Source organism: Myotis myotis, unplaced genomic scaffold (assembly GCF_014108235.1).
Source record: "Myotis myotis isolate mMyoMyo1 unplaced genomic scaffold, mMyoMyo1.p scaffold_m19_p_2, whole genome shotgun sequence".
NCBI classification, from domain to species: Eukaryota; Metazoa; Chordata; class Mammalia; order Chiroptera; family Vespertilionidae; genus Myotis; species Myotis myotis.
The window spans coordinates 95,529,629-95,550,653 of NW_023416324.1; the positions used below are offsets into that span (position 1 = coordinate 95,529,629).

General features: G+C 48.6%; 1 protein-coding gene across 1 annotated transcript; it reads right to left on the bottom strand.

Moving 5' to 3' along the window:
* Positions 1–14,491: 14,491 nt before the first annotated feature.
* FOXF2 (forkhead box F2) lies at positions 14,492–20,709 on the bottom strand. The gene is made up of 2 exons (XM_036352795.1): positions 19,116–20,709; positions 14,492–15,339 (listed from the first exon to the last, which is right to left on the bottom strand). The coding sequence occupies exons 1-2, from the start codon at positions 20,314–20,316 to the stop codon at positions 15,173–15,175; spliced, it is 1,368 nt and encodes a 455-aa protein (XP_036208688.1). The 5' UTR covers positions 20,317–20,709; the 3' UTR covers positions 14,492–15,172.
* Positions 20,710–21,025: the final 316 nt, after the last annotated feature.

The following is a 21,025-nucleotide window of genomic DNA, read 5'->3' on the forward strand; positions in this document are numbered from 1 at the left end:
TGCTCCTGTCTTACAGTTAAGCTTGTCTATGTGTTCTCAATAGCAAATCATTTGTGGTGATGGTAGATCATAAGCTCAAGCTAGAATTGCCTCGGAAGAGCAGGTACTTAATAAATCGTCTAGGGGTTGATGGAGGTCTTCTCAGATTGAGGGTGGGGGATGATCTCACAGTCTCCCTCAGGAACTAGCAGTCTATTATGAAATACTAGTCTATCTTTGGGTTTACCATGGCTCTGCCTCCTCACCCTTGATGTGCAAGGTCACTGCTATGAGAAATGACTGTCCCTGATATGGTCTGATTCAGTGGTTTTCAACCTTCTGGCCCTTTAAATACAGTTCCTCACGTTGTGGCTCAACCATAAAATTATTTTCATTGTTCTTCATAACTGTAATGTTGCTACTGTTATGAATCGTAATGTAAATATCTAATATGCAGGATGGTCTTAGGCGACCCCTGTGAAAGGGTCATTCGACCGCCTAAGGGGTTGCGACCCACAGGTTGAGAACCGCTGGATTAGGGCATCTTAACTCTGTCTTAATGTGGTAATGAGTTACTCCTTTCAAACTGTATACTTGCTTTTAATTACAGCATCTAAATATTCCTATAATACTTTCACCTTTATACTGTCAAGGTTTTCCTCCTAAAGAACATTTACTAGGTGTACCAGTTAATAATGTGGGTTTTTTTCAATAGATGGAGTTACACATATGTTGATATATATGCGATTTGTTATGTATGCTATTTTGTTGTATTGACAACAAGCTTCAAAACTTCATATGTCAAATTTTCTGAAGGTGTTAACATCATAGAGATTTTTATGCTTAAAAAATGTCAAATTTCATGCCAAAAAAAAGCATTTGTGGGAAGTTTTAATTCATTACTTTATTTTGAAGAAAAAGTTATCATATACTTTGGGAAGCTAATGGTGAACATGCTCCATCTCAAGATACTTGTGAATGCTGGTTTAAACGCTTTAAAAGTGATGATTTTGATGTGAAAGACAAAGAACATCCAGGTCAACTAAAAAAGTTTGAAGACCAACAATTCCAAGCATTATTGGATGAAGATGCATATCAAACTCAAAAACAACTTGCAGAAAGATTAAATGTTGCTCAGAAAACAATTTCTGGTCATTTACAGGCAATGGGAAAGATTTTAAAGGAAGGAAAGTGGGTGCCACAGCAACTGAACGAAAAACAAATGGAAAACTGAAAACTCATCAGTAAAATGTTGCTTCAACGGCATGAAAGAAAGTCATTTTTTGCATTGAGTTGTGACTGGTGCTGAAAAGTGGATTTATTTTGAGAATCCCAAATGCACAAAATCATGGGTTGATCCAGGTCAACCATGAACATCGACTGCAAGGCCAAATCGCTTCGGAAAGAAGACAATGCTCTGCATTTGGTGGGATCAGGAAGGTGTGGTGTATTATGAGCTTCTAAAACCAGGTGAACCATTAATACTGATCACTACTGACAACAAATAATCAATTTGAACCACGCTTTGATCGTGAAACGACCAGAATGGGCCAGAAGACACGGCAAAGTAATTTTGCTTCATGATAACGCACCACCACACACTTCAAAGCCAGTTAAAGACATGTTAAAAGATCTTGCCTGGGAAGTATGAACCCACCCGCTGTATTCACCAGACCTTGCTCCTTCAGATTAGCACTTGTTCTGATCGCTGGATGACATACGCACTTTCTGAGCAGCACTTCAAAAGGTACAAAGAAGTGGAAAGTTGGGTCTCTGAATATTTTGCCTCAAAACAAGAAAAAGTTCTAGTGGGACAATATCCACAAATTACCTGAAAGATGGGGGAAATGTGTAGCTAGCGATGGACATTACTTTGAATAAAGCACTTTTAATGTTTCTCTTGAAATTATCATGTTTTCTTTGATTATAAAATCCGCATTAACTGGTATACCTAGTATGCTTTTAACTGCTTCAGGCAAGAATCTGGGCCATGAATTGGATGCTAATCATAGCCCAATAGTCAGTTGTCTTGATTTTCCCCCACGTATTTTCAAATTGCTTATGGCAGACAGAACCCACAGTATTTTCATAGGCCAATTAACATCTTCATTGTGCTTATCACTTTTTTACAATTATATAGACACTGGAGGCCCAGTGCACGAATTCGTGCACAGGTGGGGGATCTGTCAGGCCTGGCCCCAATCAGGGTGGATCGGGGCTGGGCCTGTCGGGAAGAGGAAATGGGAGGTTGGCCTGCCTGTCCACCCCGATTGGGGCTGGGCTGACTGGGGGGAGGGGCCACGGGCAATTGGCCTACAACCCTGCCTCCACAATAGGGGTGGCAATCGGAGGTCAGGGGTCTGGGGGAGGGGCCATGAGTGGTTGGCTGGCCAGCCCTGTCCCTGATCAGAGTGGGGTGGCTGATCAGGGGTGGAGCTTGCTAGGGGGAGGGGCTGTCGGCCAATTGGGTGGTGAGGGCCCATCAAGGATGAGGCTGGCTCGGGGGAGAGGCTGCAGGTGGTTGGCCTGCCAGCCCTGTCCCTGATCAAGGTGGGGGGTGGCAATTTTGGGTGGGGCCAGGTGCAGGGAGGGGCTGCAGGAGGTTAGCCAGCTGCCCCATCCCCTATTGTGGTAGGGGGGCAACCAGGGGTGGGGTGGGCTGGGGGTAGGGGGCTGCGAGCTGATCGGGGTGGGGACCCATCAGGGGTGGGGCTGGCCTGAGGGATTGGCTGCAGGAGGTTGGCCAGCAGCTGGCCCCACCCCCCCCATCAGGCCGGTTCACTGGCCACAGTGGGTGTTATAGTGACCAGTTGTTCTGGTCGTTATGGTGTTCTGGTTGCTGGCTTTTTATATCTATAGAGTTGGATACTTGTATTTATGTTATGTATCCTCCACCAGGCCATGTACTCTATGAGGGTGGGGCTTATGTTAGTTTTGTTGACCTCTATATTCCTAAGGTCTAGGATGCTCAAAGAGTAATGAATGGATAGACATTAGCCCTTGAGTTATGAATAAATAAACTCATAACTCCAAGTTATGGCATATATGCTCTGATATCTGTGCTTGAAATGGTCAACCTTTCCTCTTACTGTAAAGGTGGAAATGTCTTTGCAGAAGTGGGTGTACAACACTCCACAGTTATTTTCACTTATGAGTCACAACTTAATTCCTTTAGTTTTAGCATTGAAAAGGCACATTTTTCTTATTCTTAAGAATATAATTATCCTTCAAAAATGGTCCTTGCAGTTGTGTCTGCTGTCATAGTGACTTCATTGATTGTCCAAGAATCTTCTCAATTTCACCCTCAGTTGATTTGCACTTATGTTATCCATAGATTTCTCTTGGTAAAGATGAATTCTAAATTACATGCATGCAACTATGTTTAAGACATGTTTTTCTGATTAAATGTATAATGAGTTCAACCAATATATTTTCTTTAACTACATTATTATTTCAATAGCTTTTTAATAAGTTCAGAGGCCTAAAACCCATTAATATTATTGCAACTATTTCTTCTGTGTTCTGATTATAAAATTATAAAAATATATAAACTCATACCAATGTCTTCTCTTCACTCATATTTGGATGCAAATTTATATACCAAAGTTTTCTAATTGGTTGGCTGTCATTTGGATTTAACCTATAGATGTGTTTTATTTAGCCATCACAGTACCTTAAAAAGTATGAGACAATATTTAAAAATTGGGAGATTTTACATAATAATCTGGGTTTGGGAAAATCAACATATCCTATGGGTCCACACTGCCTGCAGCTAAGGGCGTCCATAGGCCATGCCTGCTCCAGGTGCAGACTCACTCTGCCCTTCTCGCTTCTTTTGTGTTTATTGTTTAAATTCCTGAAAGTGTTGTATTATAAGTGATTTGTTTTCTTTTTTGCAAATTTTAATTAATGTTATTTCAAAAATATTTTTATAACAATGAATAAAAGCAATAACTTTTGAGGAACTTGTTATATGTTTCATAATTAATCAGTGCATATTCTTCTTAGTCAAATGGTACTTCCAGAATTAGTGAAAACTTTCAAATGGAAAATAAGAAGAGAAATGAAATGATAGCAATTTAGATTGCCAGAGACTCTCTTGCTCATTCCTTTGTTAGCTAGTTGAGTTATTCTGTGTTTGACTTGTGGTTTCTAGTATTGCCAGATGTAAGAATGCTCTGGAGTAAAGAAGGGGGCAGCCCTGTTACACACATCTCCTTCTTCATCTGGGGGAGGATGAGCCATCACTGTGCTGGGACCCCTCGTGAGTCCCCTGGGGTTTGTTCAGCCCAAACTACATCTGCGTCTGAGAGGTTTGGAATTATGATAAACTAGCTGCCATCAAGAAGTGATGTTAAAATCCGTGATAAATCCAGGGAACTCTGGGAGAATCATTTTATCAAGAGTCCCTAACAATTGCTATCATTTATTAGATGTTTTCAAAGTCAATATGCTTTGTGCACAAGAAGTGCCCTGCTGCCTTGATAGGTATCCCATCCTCTCTCTTCCTGTGCAGTACAGACCCGGCCTGGAGTTATCCATATTCATTCGAAGTTTCTCCTTCATCTTGGAGTGTAGATCTGTGGCAAAACAAGGAATATTTCTTCAGGTAGATTGTATTGTGAAGACTCTTACTTGGGCAATATGATCTCCCATGATAGCAGCTAACAGGAGTACACTAGTCACCAAAAGACACAGAAAGTTTAACTTGGCGAATACAAGGTGACTGTAGAGAAGCATGCTCTTTTTAATGATTTATAAGACTTCTTAAAAAGTGTTGAAACCGTTATAAAGTTTGACATTTTTATGCCAATAGACCAGAGTTTCTTAATCTCTGTCAACTGTATGAAATCCTGGGTAAGTAAGTCCTTGCTATGGGGCTGCCTGCACACTGTGGGACGTTTCCCGGAACCTGAAGCCTATCCACTAGCTGCCATAGTGAGCATCCTGCCCTGCAGTGTGACAAGCAAAACTGTCTTCAAAAATTGCCCTCTGTCCCCGGGGGCAAAATTGTCCCTGGTTGAGAACTACTCCTGCCCATGCTTTAAGGTCTTGTTATTTTACCAGAATGGTTCAGATTTTGTCTTCCAAGATCACAAAACTGTGTTTCCTCATTGGACCTCTGAAGGGCAATGGCCACACTTTCAAAATCAAAGCCGAGAGCCTGCTTCCTCTCCTGTGTCTTTGCTAAGCTGCCCTATTGCCTCAGGTTGAATCACTGCTTCAGTCCTAGCCTCTTGCCCTTTTATTAAAATAATAGAAGACCTAACTCCTAAGGCTCACTGAGGACTAAGTGGGATAATATGTGTGAACTGGCTGCTATATCTTAGTGCTTGGGTTCTTCTCATAACTGCCCTCTGGGCACGCCTGTTAGCTCCTACACAGAAGGATCTGTTTGGGGTTCAAGCACAACAGTGGAACAACAGTGTCCTGTCTCCACCTGTAGGCAGTCAACCTTGGCTACTGGGCTATCCAGACAAGGACACCTGAAACTCCTCTCTCCTCAGAACTGGGCAGATTTGTTATAAACTCAGAGAGTGAAGACTGACCTCACCTGAATGGTAATGTGAGGACTCAGAGGCCAGGCCCAGCACCTGTCATCAGCCCAGGCCCAGGCTTGTCTTAGCACCCACCCACATGCTCTGCTCCTGAGATTTCCATCCTATATAATAAAAGGCTAATATGCAAATTGTCCCCTCGACCGGGAGTTCGACTGGGAGTTTGACCAGGGGGCAGGGCCGGCTAGCCAACTGCCCACGGCCCCTTCCCCTGCTGGCCCTGCCCTCAATTGCCCCCCCCCCCCCTAATTGGCCAACCACACATGCACGAATTTGTGCACCAGGCCTCTAGTTGTATAATACAATTCAATGGTTTCTGACTCTATAGATAAAGAAAGTGTATTTATTTTTATGATTCTTGTAAAAAATCCCAAAGCCACAAGATCGTGTTTGAAGCCCCAAATCAATGACTTGCAGTTTCCCTCCAGTAATGCATTCCCCTCGACCACACAGACAAGAGGCTGCCCAGATCACTGATGTGTTCTATTGAGTCCCCAGGCTGAGGCCTGCAGCCCAAGGGAACAATCAGGCTACAGACATTCTTATCCTTCCTTCGCTGGTGCTGGAAACCTCTCCAACTTTTCAGCAGTGGATGGAATTGTTTTTAGACGGGCAGATCTGCCTTCCATTGCAGTAGGCTACAAGGACTGTTTGAATTCCTTTGCTTCATGCTCCTCTTTTTCTTTCCAGATTTTTTATCTTGTTTGAGTAGCAGTTCAGGCAGAAGAAAATTTTCGATCAATTTCTACACACTAAAAAACACAATTGCCATGTGAATATGTGTGTTTTTAAGAAAATCCATAGCTCTTTTCAGCAAGACCTCTAAGACCTCATAAGTAAGTACAGAAGAATAAAAAGGAAACAATCAACTGGGAAATTTTTACTTGGTCTTAGTACATATCAAAATTACAATAAAGACTAGAGGCCTGTGTGTGTCGGCTGTCCCTGAGAGACGAGAGAAGGAAGGCAGTGGTCGCTTTTGAGGGGAGACTGTGCAGGGGGCTCAGTTTTCAACCTCTGTCCTAGTGGACCTGCTGCACATCTCTGATGTGCATGTGTTCATGAAAATGTAACAAAATTTAAGACAAAATAGCAAATTAGAAAACTAAAAATTAAAACATAAGCTTTCTAAGATAAGGAGGGGGAAAAAGGAAGGACGAGGCAGCTTGCAAACATATTCAGGGTGGGGGTTTATAGTTGTTTATATGGAAAATAACACAATATTTAATAAATAATAATATAAGAATAAACTGTGATTCATGTACTCACAACTGTAAACCTTTTTTTGCCCCCACCCTGCATTTAACTGCAGAGAAGAAGCCGGGTGAGGAAAGATGGGTAGAGCCAGAATGCAAAAGTAACACCAAACAGAGCTCTATGGTTATGGAGGAGTGAGGGTGGGCTTGAGTTCGGAAACTTTCCTGTGGCCAAAGCTAAGAGTGAGCCGTGACCATCACTTATGTGACTCAGAGCCCTTGGTTAGAACCGGTGCTTAAATTGGTACTTATAGGATGCCACGATGGAGCAGGACATATTGTTAACAACCCTTCTCCAGTAAACATGCTAGTGAGAATGGAATAGCTGTTCCCTGTAAGGTCCCTCAGTGTGGGCTTCAGGCTAATGCCCAAATATGACACAGAGGGACAACTCTGTATGTGTGAAAAATTCTTTCCCAAGTTCTTAGCTTTCTGGTGGGCTGATGGGCTGGTGAGCTAAGGATGGAATGTAGAATGGATGGACTGCGTGTTGCTGGGTAATCTCTTATAAATGTTATGTTTTTAAACTAGCTTTTGCTGCCCTGATTGGTGCAGCTCAGTTGTGTTGAATGTCATCCTGTGCACTGAGAAGTTGCCAGTTCTATTCCTAGTCAGGGCACATGCATGAGTTGCAGGCTTGATCCCTGGTAGGGGCCATGCAGGAGGCAATTGATTGATGTATCTCTCATCAATGTTTCTCTATCTCCCCCTCTCCCTTTCTCTCTCTCTAAAAATCAATTTAAAATCTTTAAAATGAAAACAAAATAGCTTTTGCTAAGATTTGAACAACAGAGATTAAGGTTATAATCTCTGGCAAAAACCTCAGTGTAGTGACCCTGACTTGTTCATAAGGGGCAATTCCATACACTTGGATGATCAGCCACAGCCTGTGTCAGCTGTCTGCACAGAGAATTATAACATGATGAGTTTTTCTCTCATATAGAGAGGCATGAAGGGAAAAGTGTTCCATTTTCTAACCTGTCCGGGGCAGGCCTCAGAAAACTCCTGACAACCTGTAAAGCCAGGCTTTTTCCCAGAAGAGGCAGGGCTATGCCTGATGCAGGAAGCTACAATGGTGAGCCATGTGTTTACAGAGTCAAATCTCCTTGGACCACAAGCTCTCACATCAATCAATATTTTGACTTTGCAAAGCCCACTCCATATCAGTTAATCAGTATCATATCCCACTTTCCCACGTTCCTCTGTCAGTCTGGCTGCGCTCTGAAGGTGGGTGTGAGTATACAGATCTGCCAACATCAGGTGCCTGGGACCCCAAAGGGAGGTGTGCATTTTGCTGTAAGTCCACCTGGTCACAGGCTGTAGCGTGGTGAGGGTCACAGCTGCCTGGAGAGTGCAGGGAGGTTCAAGAGCTTTAGGGGGTGCTTATGTGCCAAAGGGAAGCTGAAGAATTTAATCAATCTGTGTAGCCATTTGCTGCTTCATATATCACAAAGCAGAGGAGTTAATGTCCTAATGACACGCTCTTCATTCTTAAAGGCTGTGTTCGTCTGTGGTGGCCACTTGCACTGAAATCCATGGAAAACACGGGTCCCTCAGTGGAGGTTAATAATGCCTGACGATTTTCCCAGGAGCTGAGCAGGTTTCTGTGATCATGGACAATTGCTGCAGTGGCTTAAAGAGAGTGACAAGCTGAGTCACTGGACTGTAAACAGGTCATGGGGAATGTCTGGGTTGGTCTTGAGTTTCTCATGGTGCCGAGGGGGGAGCCTTGGGGATAGGGCCCTAGTGCAGGGATAGAGGAGCCAGGTCCCTGCAGGGCTGTGGCTGGAGGGCAGGGCTCTCCCACAGGCCCTGACTTCTCCCCTCTCGGAGGAAATGCAGCAGACATTTAAATATTTCCAAACCAAACAAGACGCCCTGAAGGATTCTCCTCCTGTGGCCCCATCATCTGCCTCAGCCGGATTTGAAAATATCAAACAAGCAGTGACAGAGGCAGCAGGCTAGGAGGAGGACTGGCAGGAAGACAGGACAACAAAGGCCGTCGCCGCTCCTTGCTGAGCATCTGCCCTGAGACTCCAGGGCTGTGTTTAAAAACTGCAGAGGCAGGAACACAGGGTGGTCTTCCAGCCACAGTCCAAAGAGGGTTGAGATCTCCCACCCTTCCTCCACAGTAAAAAAAAAAAAAAAAAAAAAGCTGGGGTGGCCTTGAAAATTTCAATTTCTCTTACCAGTTCTTTTTCACTGGGGTACACTTGCTTAGATATTTAATTCCCATTTCTTCGAGAGCATCCTTGTACCCTAATTTATTCTAAAAAGCCTCTTCATGCTCTTTCCTGCCCCAGTGGTTCAGTCAAATTTAACATTTCACCTGGGCTTTGCTGGTAAAGGAAATAGAAATCCCAGAACCAAACCTCCCACTCCTGCCCGCAGAGCCTGCTCGGAAATTCTGCAAAGCCTCATCTAATGTCAGCACTGAACGTGGGGAAGGAAAATGAAAGTTGTAACTGCAGCCTGTTCTACATGTGATTTTTAATAGAATTGTGGTTTCTCTTTTTCTTTTGTAATCTTGTTTTCCAAATTAAGAATCCCCCAGTGACTCAGCCTCTGCCTGGTCTGAGAAACAGTCCTGCAAGATCAGCAGGAGCATCACCCTGGGAGAAGGCCTGGCTTCGGAGGCACATACACATCCAGGAAAACGGCAGTCCTCGCAAGCACTGGCCCCTCTCGAGGCGCCTGCAGACCTTGTCTCCTCCAGGCCTGCAGGGAGGTTTCAGTGGTGTAGACTGGGCCTTGTGTGATTTATGGGCCCCTGGATGGATGCCCTCATACATGCTGTGTGCATCACATGCATCGCCAGGGTGGATGGCATGGACGCCTTGGCACGTTGGGCATGGCATGCCTACCCTTTCAGCAAAGCCTTTCCCACTCCAGTTGCCACCCCATCCTCTCCTGACCACTCCATTCACATGTGTGAAGTCCGATGGGTTCGGGTTAGGGTTTCGACCCTCTCCGTTACTGGCTGTGTAGGGGTGAACAAGTTTGCTCATCTAGGAAGTGGCGTTAGCACTGTGAACCTTATAAGACTATTTGAAGAATTGACAGATCTTGCGTGCAAGTTAGCAGAGTGCCTGATGCACAGGGAACCACACACAGCTGCTTCTTAATGTTCGTAATACTATGGGAACCACGCAGTCTTCCCCAGCTCCAAAGGGAAATAGCTTCCCCCTCTCCCCATCTTACTTCTCTCCAGGAGGTGTGATCCTGGGTGCAGGGCGTTGTCTGATCAGTTTCAGGAACAGCATGGCCTCCCACAGGGGACTGGGGAGCCACCTCAGAGGCTTTGCCCAGAAGAGTGCAGGCTGGCTGCAGCTGGGGCTTCCCCACATGCCGGCTCTGGAGTCTTTCTAGCTGAAGGAAACAAAACCTAGCCACTCGAGCAAGGGGACATGCACCACTGCCTCACCAGGCCTCTGCCGGGGGCTTTCTCTGGGCCTCACCTCCATCTCCTCCATGAGGAAGCAATGTAAGTGTGACAGTAATGGCTTCACAGGCCATGGGAGGGCACTTGGGAAGGGCTTAAGTAATGGGAGTGGGGAGGTCCTGGATAAAGTGCAAATAACAGTGGCTAGAGACCCCAGTGCGGGGTGGGGGTGTAAATAAGAGGGTGGAGTGGGAGATAAACTAAACTTTCTCTGTAGATGAGGGCTTGCTTTGGGGAGCAAGAGATGAAAGGGTACCCTAGTGATCACCAGGGGAGAGAGGAAAAGGTCTTCCATTCCACATGTCCTGGGGCTCACACTCAGTCAAATTCCAAGTCCTGGGAGGTGGCGTGCACTTTCTGGGGAGTGAAGTCCCTGCTGGGCTCTGGCCAAGGCCCCTTGGGTGTCTTCTTATCTGTGAGACAGCTGCTCCCAGGCTGTACGGGCAGGATGGAGCCCTTCCGGAAGGAACACTGTTGAGGGCACTGGCCTCCCAGCTGCTCCTCAGACATCCTCTGGTCTCTTGCACAAACTTATGCCAAGAGGACTGGTGACTCAGGCCTGGGATGGACAGGTCCCCTGGGAACTGGAAGCTGAATATTTATTAGTCGGATTGCTGTGGACTCAGGGCGCTCTGAACTCCAAAAGGACTTCCAGGACTTTTCTTTTTCCCAGATGATCTTGACAACTATGCTGTGGCTGTCCCTGGCCCAGTGTCTACGTCTGCAGTGTTTTTCCTGCTCAGATAGTGTTTCATAGAAGCAGGTTTGGAAAAATGTATTTCCGTTCTGATAAAATATATTAAAATATATTTCCATTCTAAATAAGTTGGTGCCTGTTCTGAATTAATCACCTTGATACAAAGTAATTAGATATAAATGAATAAAGAAGAGAATTTGTCTTACAGGAAGAAAGTACTAATTCTATTTATATAGCACAGTAGCATATACTATGGGCCTGAAGATTTTTCCCCAAAATCAGACTTCCACTTTCTAAAATGTTAACTCTTATTCTCCCTAAATTTTCTAGAAGTTGCTGCAGCAGTTCAGAAACTTTGAGCATGCACAGCTAGAGAATTCTCTTACTTCCCCAGAACCCAAGCAGAAGCCAAGTAAAACAAAAGTACGTGCGCCTTTCAACCAGTGCCTGGCATTGGAGACTCTGAGAGATAGCTGTGGCCTCAGAGGACAGCAGCCCAGCTTCAAAGGCTGCTTTGCTAACTTTGGGACAGTAACTCTTGAGATACTTTTTGGATTCCTCCCCTCTAGGTCTCTCTCTCTCTGTCTCCCTGTGTCTCTTACTCCCTCCCCTTCTCTTCCTACCTCTCTCCTCTATCTTCTTCCATTCCTCCTTCCCTTTCTCCCCCAGTTCCTCTCTCCCTCCCTCTTCTTTATCTTTCTTTGTTCACCTGTCCTTCTCTCTCCCTCTTTCCTCCTGCTGCCCCCCCCATCCGTATCTTTCCCTCTGTTTCTCTCTTTTCTCCCCCACCCACCATGATTCTGCCTTACCTATTTGTATCTAAGGATCATTATTTGTATACACTGAGACTGTGAGACTGCAGCCCCCTTTCTTTGGCTTCTTTCTGTTCTACCCTCAAAAGATTTTATAACCAATAAAGGAATTTCTTTTCCCACCTGCTGTAATCACCACCTCCTTTGGAGGATACTGACATTGCTGGGTCTAAGTACCTTGACTTACTGCTCAACTGAGGCAGGCAGACTTCAATGATTACATCTGATTTTTCTTTCCTTTTGTTTTTTAATCCTCACCCAATGATATTTTTTCCATTGATTTTTAGAGAGAGTGGGAGTGAGGGGGAGAAACAGCAAGGGAGAAACATGGATGTGAGAGGGACACATCGATTGGTTGCCTCCTGCAGGCACCCAGGGCAAGGGATGGAGCCTGCAACTGAGGTACCTGCCCTTGCCCACGCGCCAACCAATGAGCCAAACCAGCTAGAGCCCATCTGACTTTTCTTTGCAGAGTTTACTAGAATAAAATAAGAGGCTTCATTGATTTGAATAAAGACAGAGAGGTTCTGTTTTCTGGTGCAGGGTTTAAAATTAGGCCTTGCTTTTCCCCAGGGGCCAATAATCAATCACAGGGATATTTGGGTGGGTAAGCTATTTTAGAAAAACCTTTTTAGATCTTTGCCTAATTAATTAATAGATAAGCCTTAACACCCACCCATTTGAACCAGGAAATATTTTTAATTCAAACTGCCTTTCTAGACCTGTGGTTTTCAAAGTGTGGTCCCTGGACCACCATCAGCGTCCCCTTGGAGCTTATTAGGAATACTAGCGCGAGCTCTGTCCTATACAGACTGAATAGGAAACAAGGGTGGGCCCAGCATCCTGTGTTTAACAAGCCCTGCAAGTGATTCTGATGCACATCCTGTTTAAGAACCCCTGATTTAGAGTGAAGACCTTTATGCCTGCGATGTCAGATGCAAAGTTCTTATATGTGATGTTGGGAAAACCATATGAAATAAACCGAAACTCCTGATAGCCACGACCTAGTGCAGATCTGTAAATAGGATAAACATCCCCACATCATAGGGATATGGGAAAAGCACCACAAAATGGGTCTGGGGCATCTTGAAAGAACCCTGAAGCAGGGAAAGAAGGGGAAAGGAGCTGTATGTCTCTTAACGCCACTAGGGGGCGCGCTGGCCTTTCCAATGCGGTCACTCTGAGAGACGCAGCGTTTTTGTCTTTGAGGTCCTGTCATTCTCTGTATAAACAAGTTACGTTCAAGTGTTTAGGATATAAATTACGACCATGCCGGCAGCCTCGGAAGGAATGTAAACACAGCACTGTGGTCGGAGCAAACTCTGAAACTGACTTCATAATTTATAGCAGGCCCTGAGTAGCTCAGTATAAAAGAAAAAAAAAAGCCCTATTTAACTGCAAATATGATAATGGAGACACACAAAAAAGCTTAAATCACTGCTTAATTTTGTGAAATACAGAAAGAAAGCATAAGGATTAGGAAGATAGTTAAGACTTTTTAAGACAAGAGTTTGACTAGGGAGACTCCTTGGCCTGAAATTCACTTGGAATACAAAAACCTGTGTGCAGATATCTACTGAGTGGTATTAAATGCCTGGTAATTGTTTGGGAGAAAGACCTTTTAGAGAACCAGGGACAAAGGAGAGTTTTCAAAAACGAAAGCAAAAACAAAACAAAAACCCAGCCCCGAGTAGGAGAGGAAACCCAAAGCGTGACTGTGACTGTGGGGGAGAATCTCTACCCTTCTTAGATCTACCCTCGCCACCGCCCGGAATTTGAAGGGCTGGTCAGACCAGATGAGGTGGGCTGGGTAAGAACAAGTCCTCCTACTGAGTGGACCCGTTTTTCTCTCTTTGTCATTCATAGCTTTACCAGCCGTGCCGCTAGCACTGGGAGGCTGAGTAAGAAAGTAACAAGGGCTGTGAGGGGGTCCCCAAGAGAAAACATCAAATCCCTCCTGAAAAGGAAGGAGGCAGTATAGGGCACAAAGGAGAGAAGTGCATAGGTTAGTGGGTGCCAAAGCTAAGCAGGGTGAGCAAGGCTCTGAATTAGAGGGTGGAGACAGAGAGCTGGTACAGAACATCTTGTGAGGGTTCTGTTCCTCTCCAAGGAAATAAAAGAAACCAGGATGCTGGGTTCTGCCCACTGCCTTCCCCCTCTGGACTCTTCAGGATCTGACCACCAACTGCTAACAAAATGGGACCCACATCTACTCCAACCTTTGACTTGCAAAGGGGAAGCAGGTCGTGTTTTTTGGCAACTAATCCTTGTTGGCTGCTCAGCCTGGCCTGTCACTCCATGCTAGTAGGTAAGAGGAAAGAGCAAAAGGCAAACTCTCCCTGAGCACAGGAAAGAGAACAAAAAGGGCACTTCATTGCTTCAAATCCAACAAATTCTTGCCTTTCATTATCTTGCCTGGTTTTCTTTTAAGTTCCTTTCAACTTCTGGTTTTTGTTTAGTCAGAAAGAGCGAGGGTGAAGGAAAGAAAGAAAGAAAGAACAGAAAATGTTCCTTCTTCTCTTTCTCTTCTGAGAAGACCCACAATCAGAATCTGGCCTGTGTTACTCAAGGCGCAGACCCCACACCATGTCAATTACACAACTTGGGGGGAGAAGTGTAGAGTTGCATTGCTGGCTGGTGGAGACAACCTGGCGATTTGAGGATGCCTCGGAGGAAATAGTTCCCTAAAATAACTATTTGTTACATACATTTTATTGAAAACATTTTACATCAAAATAGTTTGGAAAACTGTAAAAGTATACATAAGTGCAAATATATCCTCCTTTTAAAATACAAGTGTGATTATACATGAGATAAAAATATCTTTAAAATACCGTGGTAGAAAATAACCTTGTAAAAAACGTTGTATTGTCACAATACTGAAAACCGTGTTCTTAAACTACACACATTGTTTCTAAATACTTTCTTAATACTGTTCTTTGGCATTTATATCCAAAGGTAGTGTTTGGCAAAACAGAACTCCTTCCTTAGGTAGACAATGAGATGCAGCTTTCTTGAAATCTTGCGTTTAGCACGGCCTTTTTGAAAAGCACATACATTTTTATAGACAAAGAAAAACACACAGACAACTTGTCTGCATCTTTCAGACCCTGATTACTGAAGGCAACGAAGATCCCAGAGTTAAATGCTTATGTTTTTTATGTGGTAACTTTTTACCATCTTCGCTAAGAAGTTGAGCTCTCAGCTCTTCCCCTCAGTGGAGCCTGCACACATTTAGGACATTACCATGCCAGGGCTTGTCCTTCTACCAATGGTAGATCAGTGTCAGTGAACACACAGGCCTGGGGATTCTAAGTGAATGGTGTGCTACTTACAGCTATGGGGTGCACTTTATGTGAGTCCACCTCAGTTCACGCCCCCCCCCCCCAAAGGAGAAAGTGGCCTTGGCATAGCCTGCCTCCCTCCATTCACATGACACAGGGTTTAATATCCTGACAGACGCTCTGGTGATGGTGGTGGTGATAGTATGGCCCACTAGCAGAGGGATGAAAAGAAGAAATGCCGTTGAAGTTGAGGACGAAATCTTTTCTGTCACACACTGGGGTAGAGTGATGCTGGTACCGAGGCAGTCCCACTGAAAGAAGGAAGAAAATAAAAACTCTCTTCAGAAACAAATTTGCCCAGGTGAGGATGGAGCCTGTTAACTTTCAAATTTTAACTTAATTGGTAACTTAATTGGAATCTTATTAAGGTCTATTGCTATAAAACTGGTAGAGGAAACCTAGCTCTGGCAGTTTCTCAAAGTTTTAAACGATAGGTCATAGGACAATTCTGGAATCATTAAATTTTGTTTTGATGTACCCACAAATACAGAGCCACAGAGTGCCTGTTCCCCCTCTAAAACAGGCTCTTTTTAAAAAAAATCCTCGTCTGATGATATGTTTTACTGAGTTTAGAGAGAGGGGATAGGGGAGAGAGAGAAAGGGAGAGAGAGAGAGAGAGAGAGAGAGAGAGAGAGAGAGAGAGAGAGAGAGAGAAAGGCATCTCTATCCATCAGTTGCCTCCATATGGGCGTCCAACTGCAAGCCGCAGCTCCGTATGTGCCCGGCAACCTTTCAGTGCATGGGAGGGTGCTCTAAACAACTGAGCCACACCGGCCAGGGCTACACCGGTTCTGTGCCTAAATTCCCCTATTAGTCCTCACAGAGGAGCAGGGGCACTGGGACAATCCGACCCAGCCTCTTGTTCCAGGTCTCTGAGCACAGGGCTTCTTCCAGAACCCAACCCCCCACACCAGAAACACTAGTGTCGCCCTCACATTTTGTTTCCCAACTAACTGGCGGGGTCAGAAAAGCAGGCCACAGCAGGGATATTTCCTGTGCCTTAAGGAGGGACAGAAAACAACCCCAGCACTAGAGACAGGCTGGGGAAAGATAGCATACATCTTCGTCTTCGTAGGTCCTGAATGCCTTACACTTCCTCTAGAAAGCCAACACTCCACGGAGCAGATAAAGCCCTCCCACAGGAGCTCAGCTGGAGATCCTGCTACCCGAGGGGGCATCTGGCAGTGCAGGGAGGCCCTCAGAGAGAATGGAGAAGGACCTCACTCCTCTTCCCCGGGGCTGCTCCTCGTCCAAGAACCGGAGCCACTGGGCGCCAACCAGCCACTGCCCTTTGCTTTTGCTTTCTCCTTGTGTGCGAGCCCTGGGCGCAATGGGCCAGGGGTGTCTGTCTCGAGCTGGGACCTGGGCTCCTCCCTTACAGGGCCTGTCTCCGGGCCAGGTTGGGTTAAGCATGTTGGCCTGAGTCTTTCTAGTAACCCGTGCGGTGTGGGAACCATAAGGTGCACATTGGTGCCAGACCTGATTCCGTTTTTGAGTGCATGAAAACCAGAACTGTCGCCCGCTGCGCGTGTGCCCTGCTCGCATGCCTGGACCTGGCTGCATCCCAGCTCTATCGAGAAGTCAGGTTGCTAGATAGCTGGCCACTCAGCCTACGCTATTGCCGGGTGACACCTAATGTTGCCAAACATGCACTGTAGTGCTCTCAAAGCAGCAACCACGCGTCCCCGATGTGCGCGCGTGGCTCTGCACACAGGTGCGCTCGCCCAGCAAGTTAGAGCACGGAGCAACGCCAGGACGAAGTCGCTGGACCCCTGAGCGAGCGCTCGCACCTCCACGAAAGACCGCGGCCAGCGCTTTCAGGTGACGGGAAGTATGATAAAAGCCCTGGCTCCTTTCTGAAAGGCTCAAAGGATTTACTGAAGGGTGCAGAGCCTCTCTGAGCACCACCCGGGCCTTGGCCGCCCTCTCCCGAGTGGGAAGGCGCGCACCGTGTGGGAGTGCTGGGGAGAGATCATGCTGTGTGTGTGTGTGTGCGCGCGCGCGCGCGCGCGCGCGATCGCTGGGGTTGGGGTGCGCCTGGGTCCCACAGCCTCAGCCCTTCTTGACCTCCCCGCTGCTTCTCTCTGGGCTTGGGCTTCAGACTCTCAGTAGGCCCCGGTCGGGAAGGCGGCACATTCCCAACCCGCAGGCCGACGCGCACCGCCGCCTGCGAGATGCCAACAAGCACTGGGGCAGCGGGTAATAGTTCAGAGGTACGGGAGCCAGAGGGCCGGGGAGGAAGGCGCAGAGAGTCCCGTTCTGGCTTGGGCCGAGCCATGGCCTCCTTGGCATTTCCAGAGGTCATTCGAGGCTCCCTGGGGAGGCGAGGCCCGCTTGCTCCGTTCTCTCCAAGACAAAGAGTTGTGTTTCCCGGCTCCCGCATTTTGGGGGGCGTCTGCGTGCCCCCTGCCTGTGGGGTGGGGAGAGGCCGGCCACTCAGAAGAATCAGAAGTCTCTTTCCTCAGTGTTTTCTTGTTTTTGATTTTTAAGGTACTTCTTCACCGCAGCTGCGAGGCCTCAGAGCCTGAGTTCACGTTGGGCAGGCCCTGCCAGGACTCCAGTGGACAACTGGGCTCCGCCTGGGGTGGGCGGTGATTGACAGCCAGTCCTCGGGGATTAAAAAAATAAGAGGGGAGGGTTGTCTGTATTGGTTACTTGCAGAAATTCCCATAAAATTGAACAAGACTCTGCTTTCAGTGGGTTAAGTCAGGCTAAAATCCTCTCCGGTGTGGTCCTGCCGAGACTGTCTTTGTTTAGTTAACCTCTGAGACCCGCATTTAAAAGGCCTATTTGGGAAATTTCACCATTCAGGGAATCAACATGTTTTGCCCATTTCTGGGCTTCCCTTCTCCCCTCATGCTCTTAGGGCACACGATTCACGAACATATAATGTATGCATTATCCTTCCTTCCATTTTCTAATTGGGGGTGGGGAGGCAAATGTAAGCCAGAGCACCAGTTGATGGGCAGCCCAGCCGGATTTTAATCTGCAGCCAGGGTGCCCCAGAGGAGGTTAATATAAGAGAGTTCAGCATAACCGGTTTGGCTCAGTGGGTAGAGCGTCAGCCTTCGGACTGAAGGGTCCCAGGTTCGATTCCGGTCAAGGGCATGTGCCTTGGTTGCGGGCACATCCCCAGTGGGGAGTGTGCAGGAGGCAGCTGATTGATGTTTCTAGCTCTCTATCCCTCTCCCTTCCTCTCTGTAAAAAAATCAATAAAATATTTTTTTTTTTTAAAAGAGAGAGTTCATCTCCACTTTCTTGATAAACCTGGCTAAATATTCAAAGTTCTTCTCCATCCTATCTGTCCCCTCCCACTGACCATTTTGGCAAGTCAATAAATTTTCATATTCCTTGACCAACACAATTTACACCAGCAACACAAGTGTTGTCCAAGAGGCAGGCATTTCTCAAGGGAGTCATAATGTGGACCTCAGGTCCTGCTGACCTAAGACAGACTTAAGTGTCACCAAGGTGGGTCAAGCGATTCAATCCGTGTGGGGAGGCAGGAGACTTAACAGCCTGTGAAAGATCCTGGCATCCCCTGCTTTCCTCTCAACACCTTCTCAGGTGCAGCTCCTTTCAACCTACACCCTCAGAATACAGAACTGTCCTTCTGATATTTTCGTTTGGGCAAATTACAACCAAACAAAATTTACAAATGATACGAGGAAGCAGCTACAGCTTCTTGGCCAAAGTCCCCCAAAACCACATGCTTTCTCTCTAAGCTAAGTCAGGCCCGGGACTTGAGACCTGCAGTCCATAAGGTCACCAGAGACCCTAGGCTGGCGACTTTGCACCATCCTCCTAGGAATGTAAATTCCAGAGGCCCACCTCTAGGCTAAGGGTATGGGGGAGGACGGTATGAACCTAATCCTCTTCCCTCCATGAATAAAGTGCCAGCTTCCCCCAGCATCAGCTTCTCCCAGCGCCTTCAGACCCCCTAGGCTGCCGCGATCCGCTGCAAGTTGCAGTAGCCTTGGAGCCTGGAGGCCTAGAGGCGACGCCCCCAACGGGCGCAATCCGTTACCTGACAGCTCTTCGCGGGCGTTCTGGTGCAGGTAGCTCTGCTCCAGCGAGTAGGAGGACATGCTGGAGTGCAAGCCTGCGGAGGCCGCGGGGTTGCTGCTGGGCGTCAGAGCGGCAGGCTGCTTGAGGTAAGGCGAGGCGCCGGGAGAGCCCCAATGCGCCCCTGGGCTCGTGTAGGGCGAGTGGCACTCGATGGCGCTCGCCAGGGCAGGGGACGAAGGCACAGGGCTGCTGCTGCTGTCTGGGCCGTAGTCCCCACCGCCGCCGCTGCCCCCGGCCGTGCCTACACCCCCAGGCCCGGCGGGCACGGGGCAGCTGGCCATGTAGGTGGAGCCCGGGTTGGGTGACATGTGCGGGACGTGGTGGTGGTGGTGGTGGTGCGGGTGTGCGTGGCCCGGCGCACCCGCGCTAGCGTCGTAGCCCCCAGGCATCATGTCAAGGCCGCCGTAACCGCCTTGTCCGTGGCAGCCGAGCGGCGCTGACGGGGGTGCCTGGAAGTCGAAACTCTGGGGCAGCAGCGAGGCCCCGAAGCCCAAGCCACTCACCACGCGGTGGTACATGGGCTTGAGCGCCTGGCACTTCCTCCTGAAGCCGCGCGGCCGGCGGCGGAACGAACCCTCCTCGAACATGAACTCACTGGCGGGGTCGATGGTCCAGTAGTGCCCCTTGCCGGGCCGCCCCAGGCCCTTGGGCAGCTTGATGAAGCACTCGTTGAGCGAGAGGTTGTGGCGCACGGAGTTCTTCCAGCCCTGGTAGGCGCCGCGGAAGAAGGGGAAGCGCGCCTGCAGGAACTGGTAGATCTCGCTGAGCGTCAGGCGCTTGCTGGGCGAACTCTGGATGGCCATGACGATGAGCGCTATGTACGAGTAGGGCGGCTTCTCCGGCCGCCGCAGCCCGGAGCTCGCCTTCTTGGAGACCCCGCTCCCGGCGCCCACGCCGCCGCTACCGCCGCCGCCGCCGCCGCCCGCGCTCTTGCAGGCAGCCGCGGAGGCGCTGGCGCGGTTGGAGGAGGAGGAAGAAGAGGAGGAGGAGCAGGAGGCGGACGAGGAGGACGACGTCGAGGTGGTCTCCGGGGTGGCGGCTGTGGACGGCGGGCTCATCAAGGCGGCCTGGAGCGCGCCGGGAGCCGGGCTGCACGCGCGGCGGAGCGGAGCGGGCGGCGGGCGCGGTGGGGGCGGCGGCGGCCCGCCCTCGGTGGTCATCTGGGACCCCGGAGAGAGGCCGGGCCGCGAGGGCGGGCCCGGGGCCGGGAGCGGAGGCGCCGGAGCGGGGTTGGCCCAGAAGCCCGGCGAGCGCCCTAGCCCGCCACCCGGGCTGTAGCCGTGACCGCTCCGAGCCAGCGCTTCGGTGTCGACTCCCTCAGCTCAGCTGGGGCTTCTGGCAGCGGCGGCGGCGGCGGCGGCGGGCTGGAGGCAACGCCCGGCGCATCACTCCCGCGAGCCTCGCGCTCCTGCCTTGCGCAAGGGCCAGCCGGGCTGCAGAGCCGAAGTGGCCGGGCGCCGGACAGCTGAGCCCGCGAGCAGGGACTGTGGCGGGGACCTGGGGGACGAGCCCGATGTCTCCCTTCAGGAGCGCTCCTAGCTCTGTCTCTTAGACTTCCTCCCTCCCGCCGCTCCCCACGGCCGCCCTTCCTCTCTCCCTCCCTCCCTCCCTCCACCCCTACCCCGCCCTGTCCCCTCCTCGCGCCTCCGCCTCGGGGAGGGCACGCTCCTCCAGGGCCCTCAACCTGCCCCCCACTCCCAATCTGGCGGCAGGGCTCCTCTCTTATCTCCTTCCTCGTCCTACAGGGTCCCCCTCGGTCTTTCAATTCCTCTCAGGGCCTCTTTCCCTCTCCCCCACCCTCCTTCCTTAAAAGGAGGCGATCATAGACTATTCCCCTTTTTGCTAGGATGACCCCCACCCCAAGCAAAC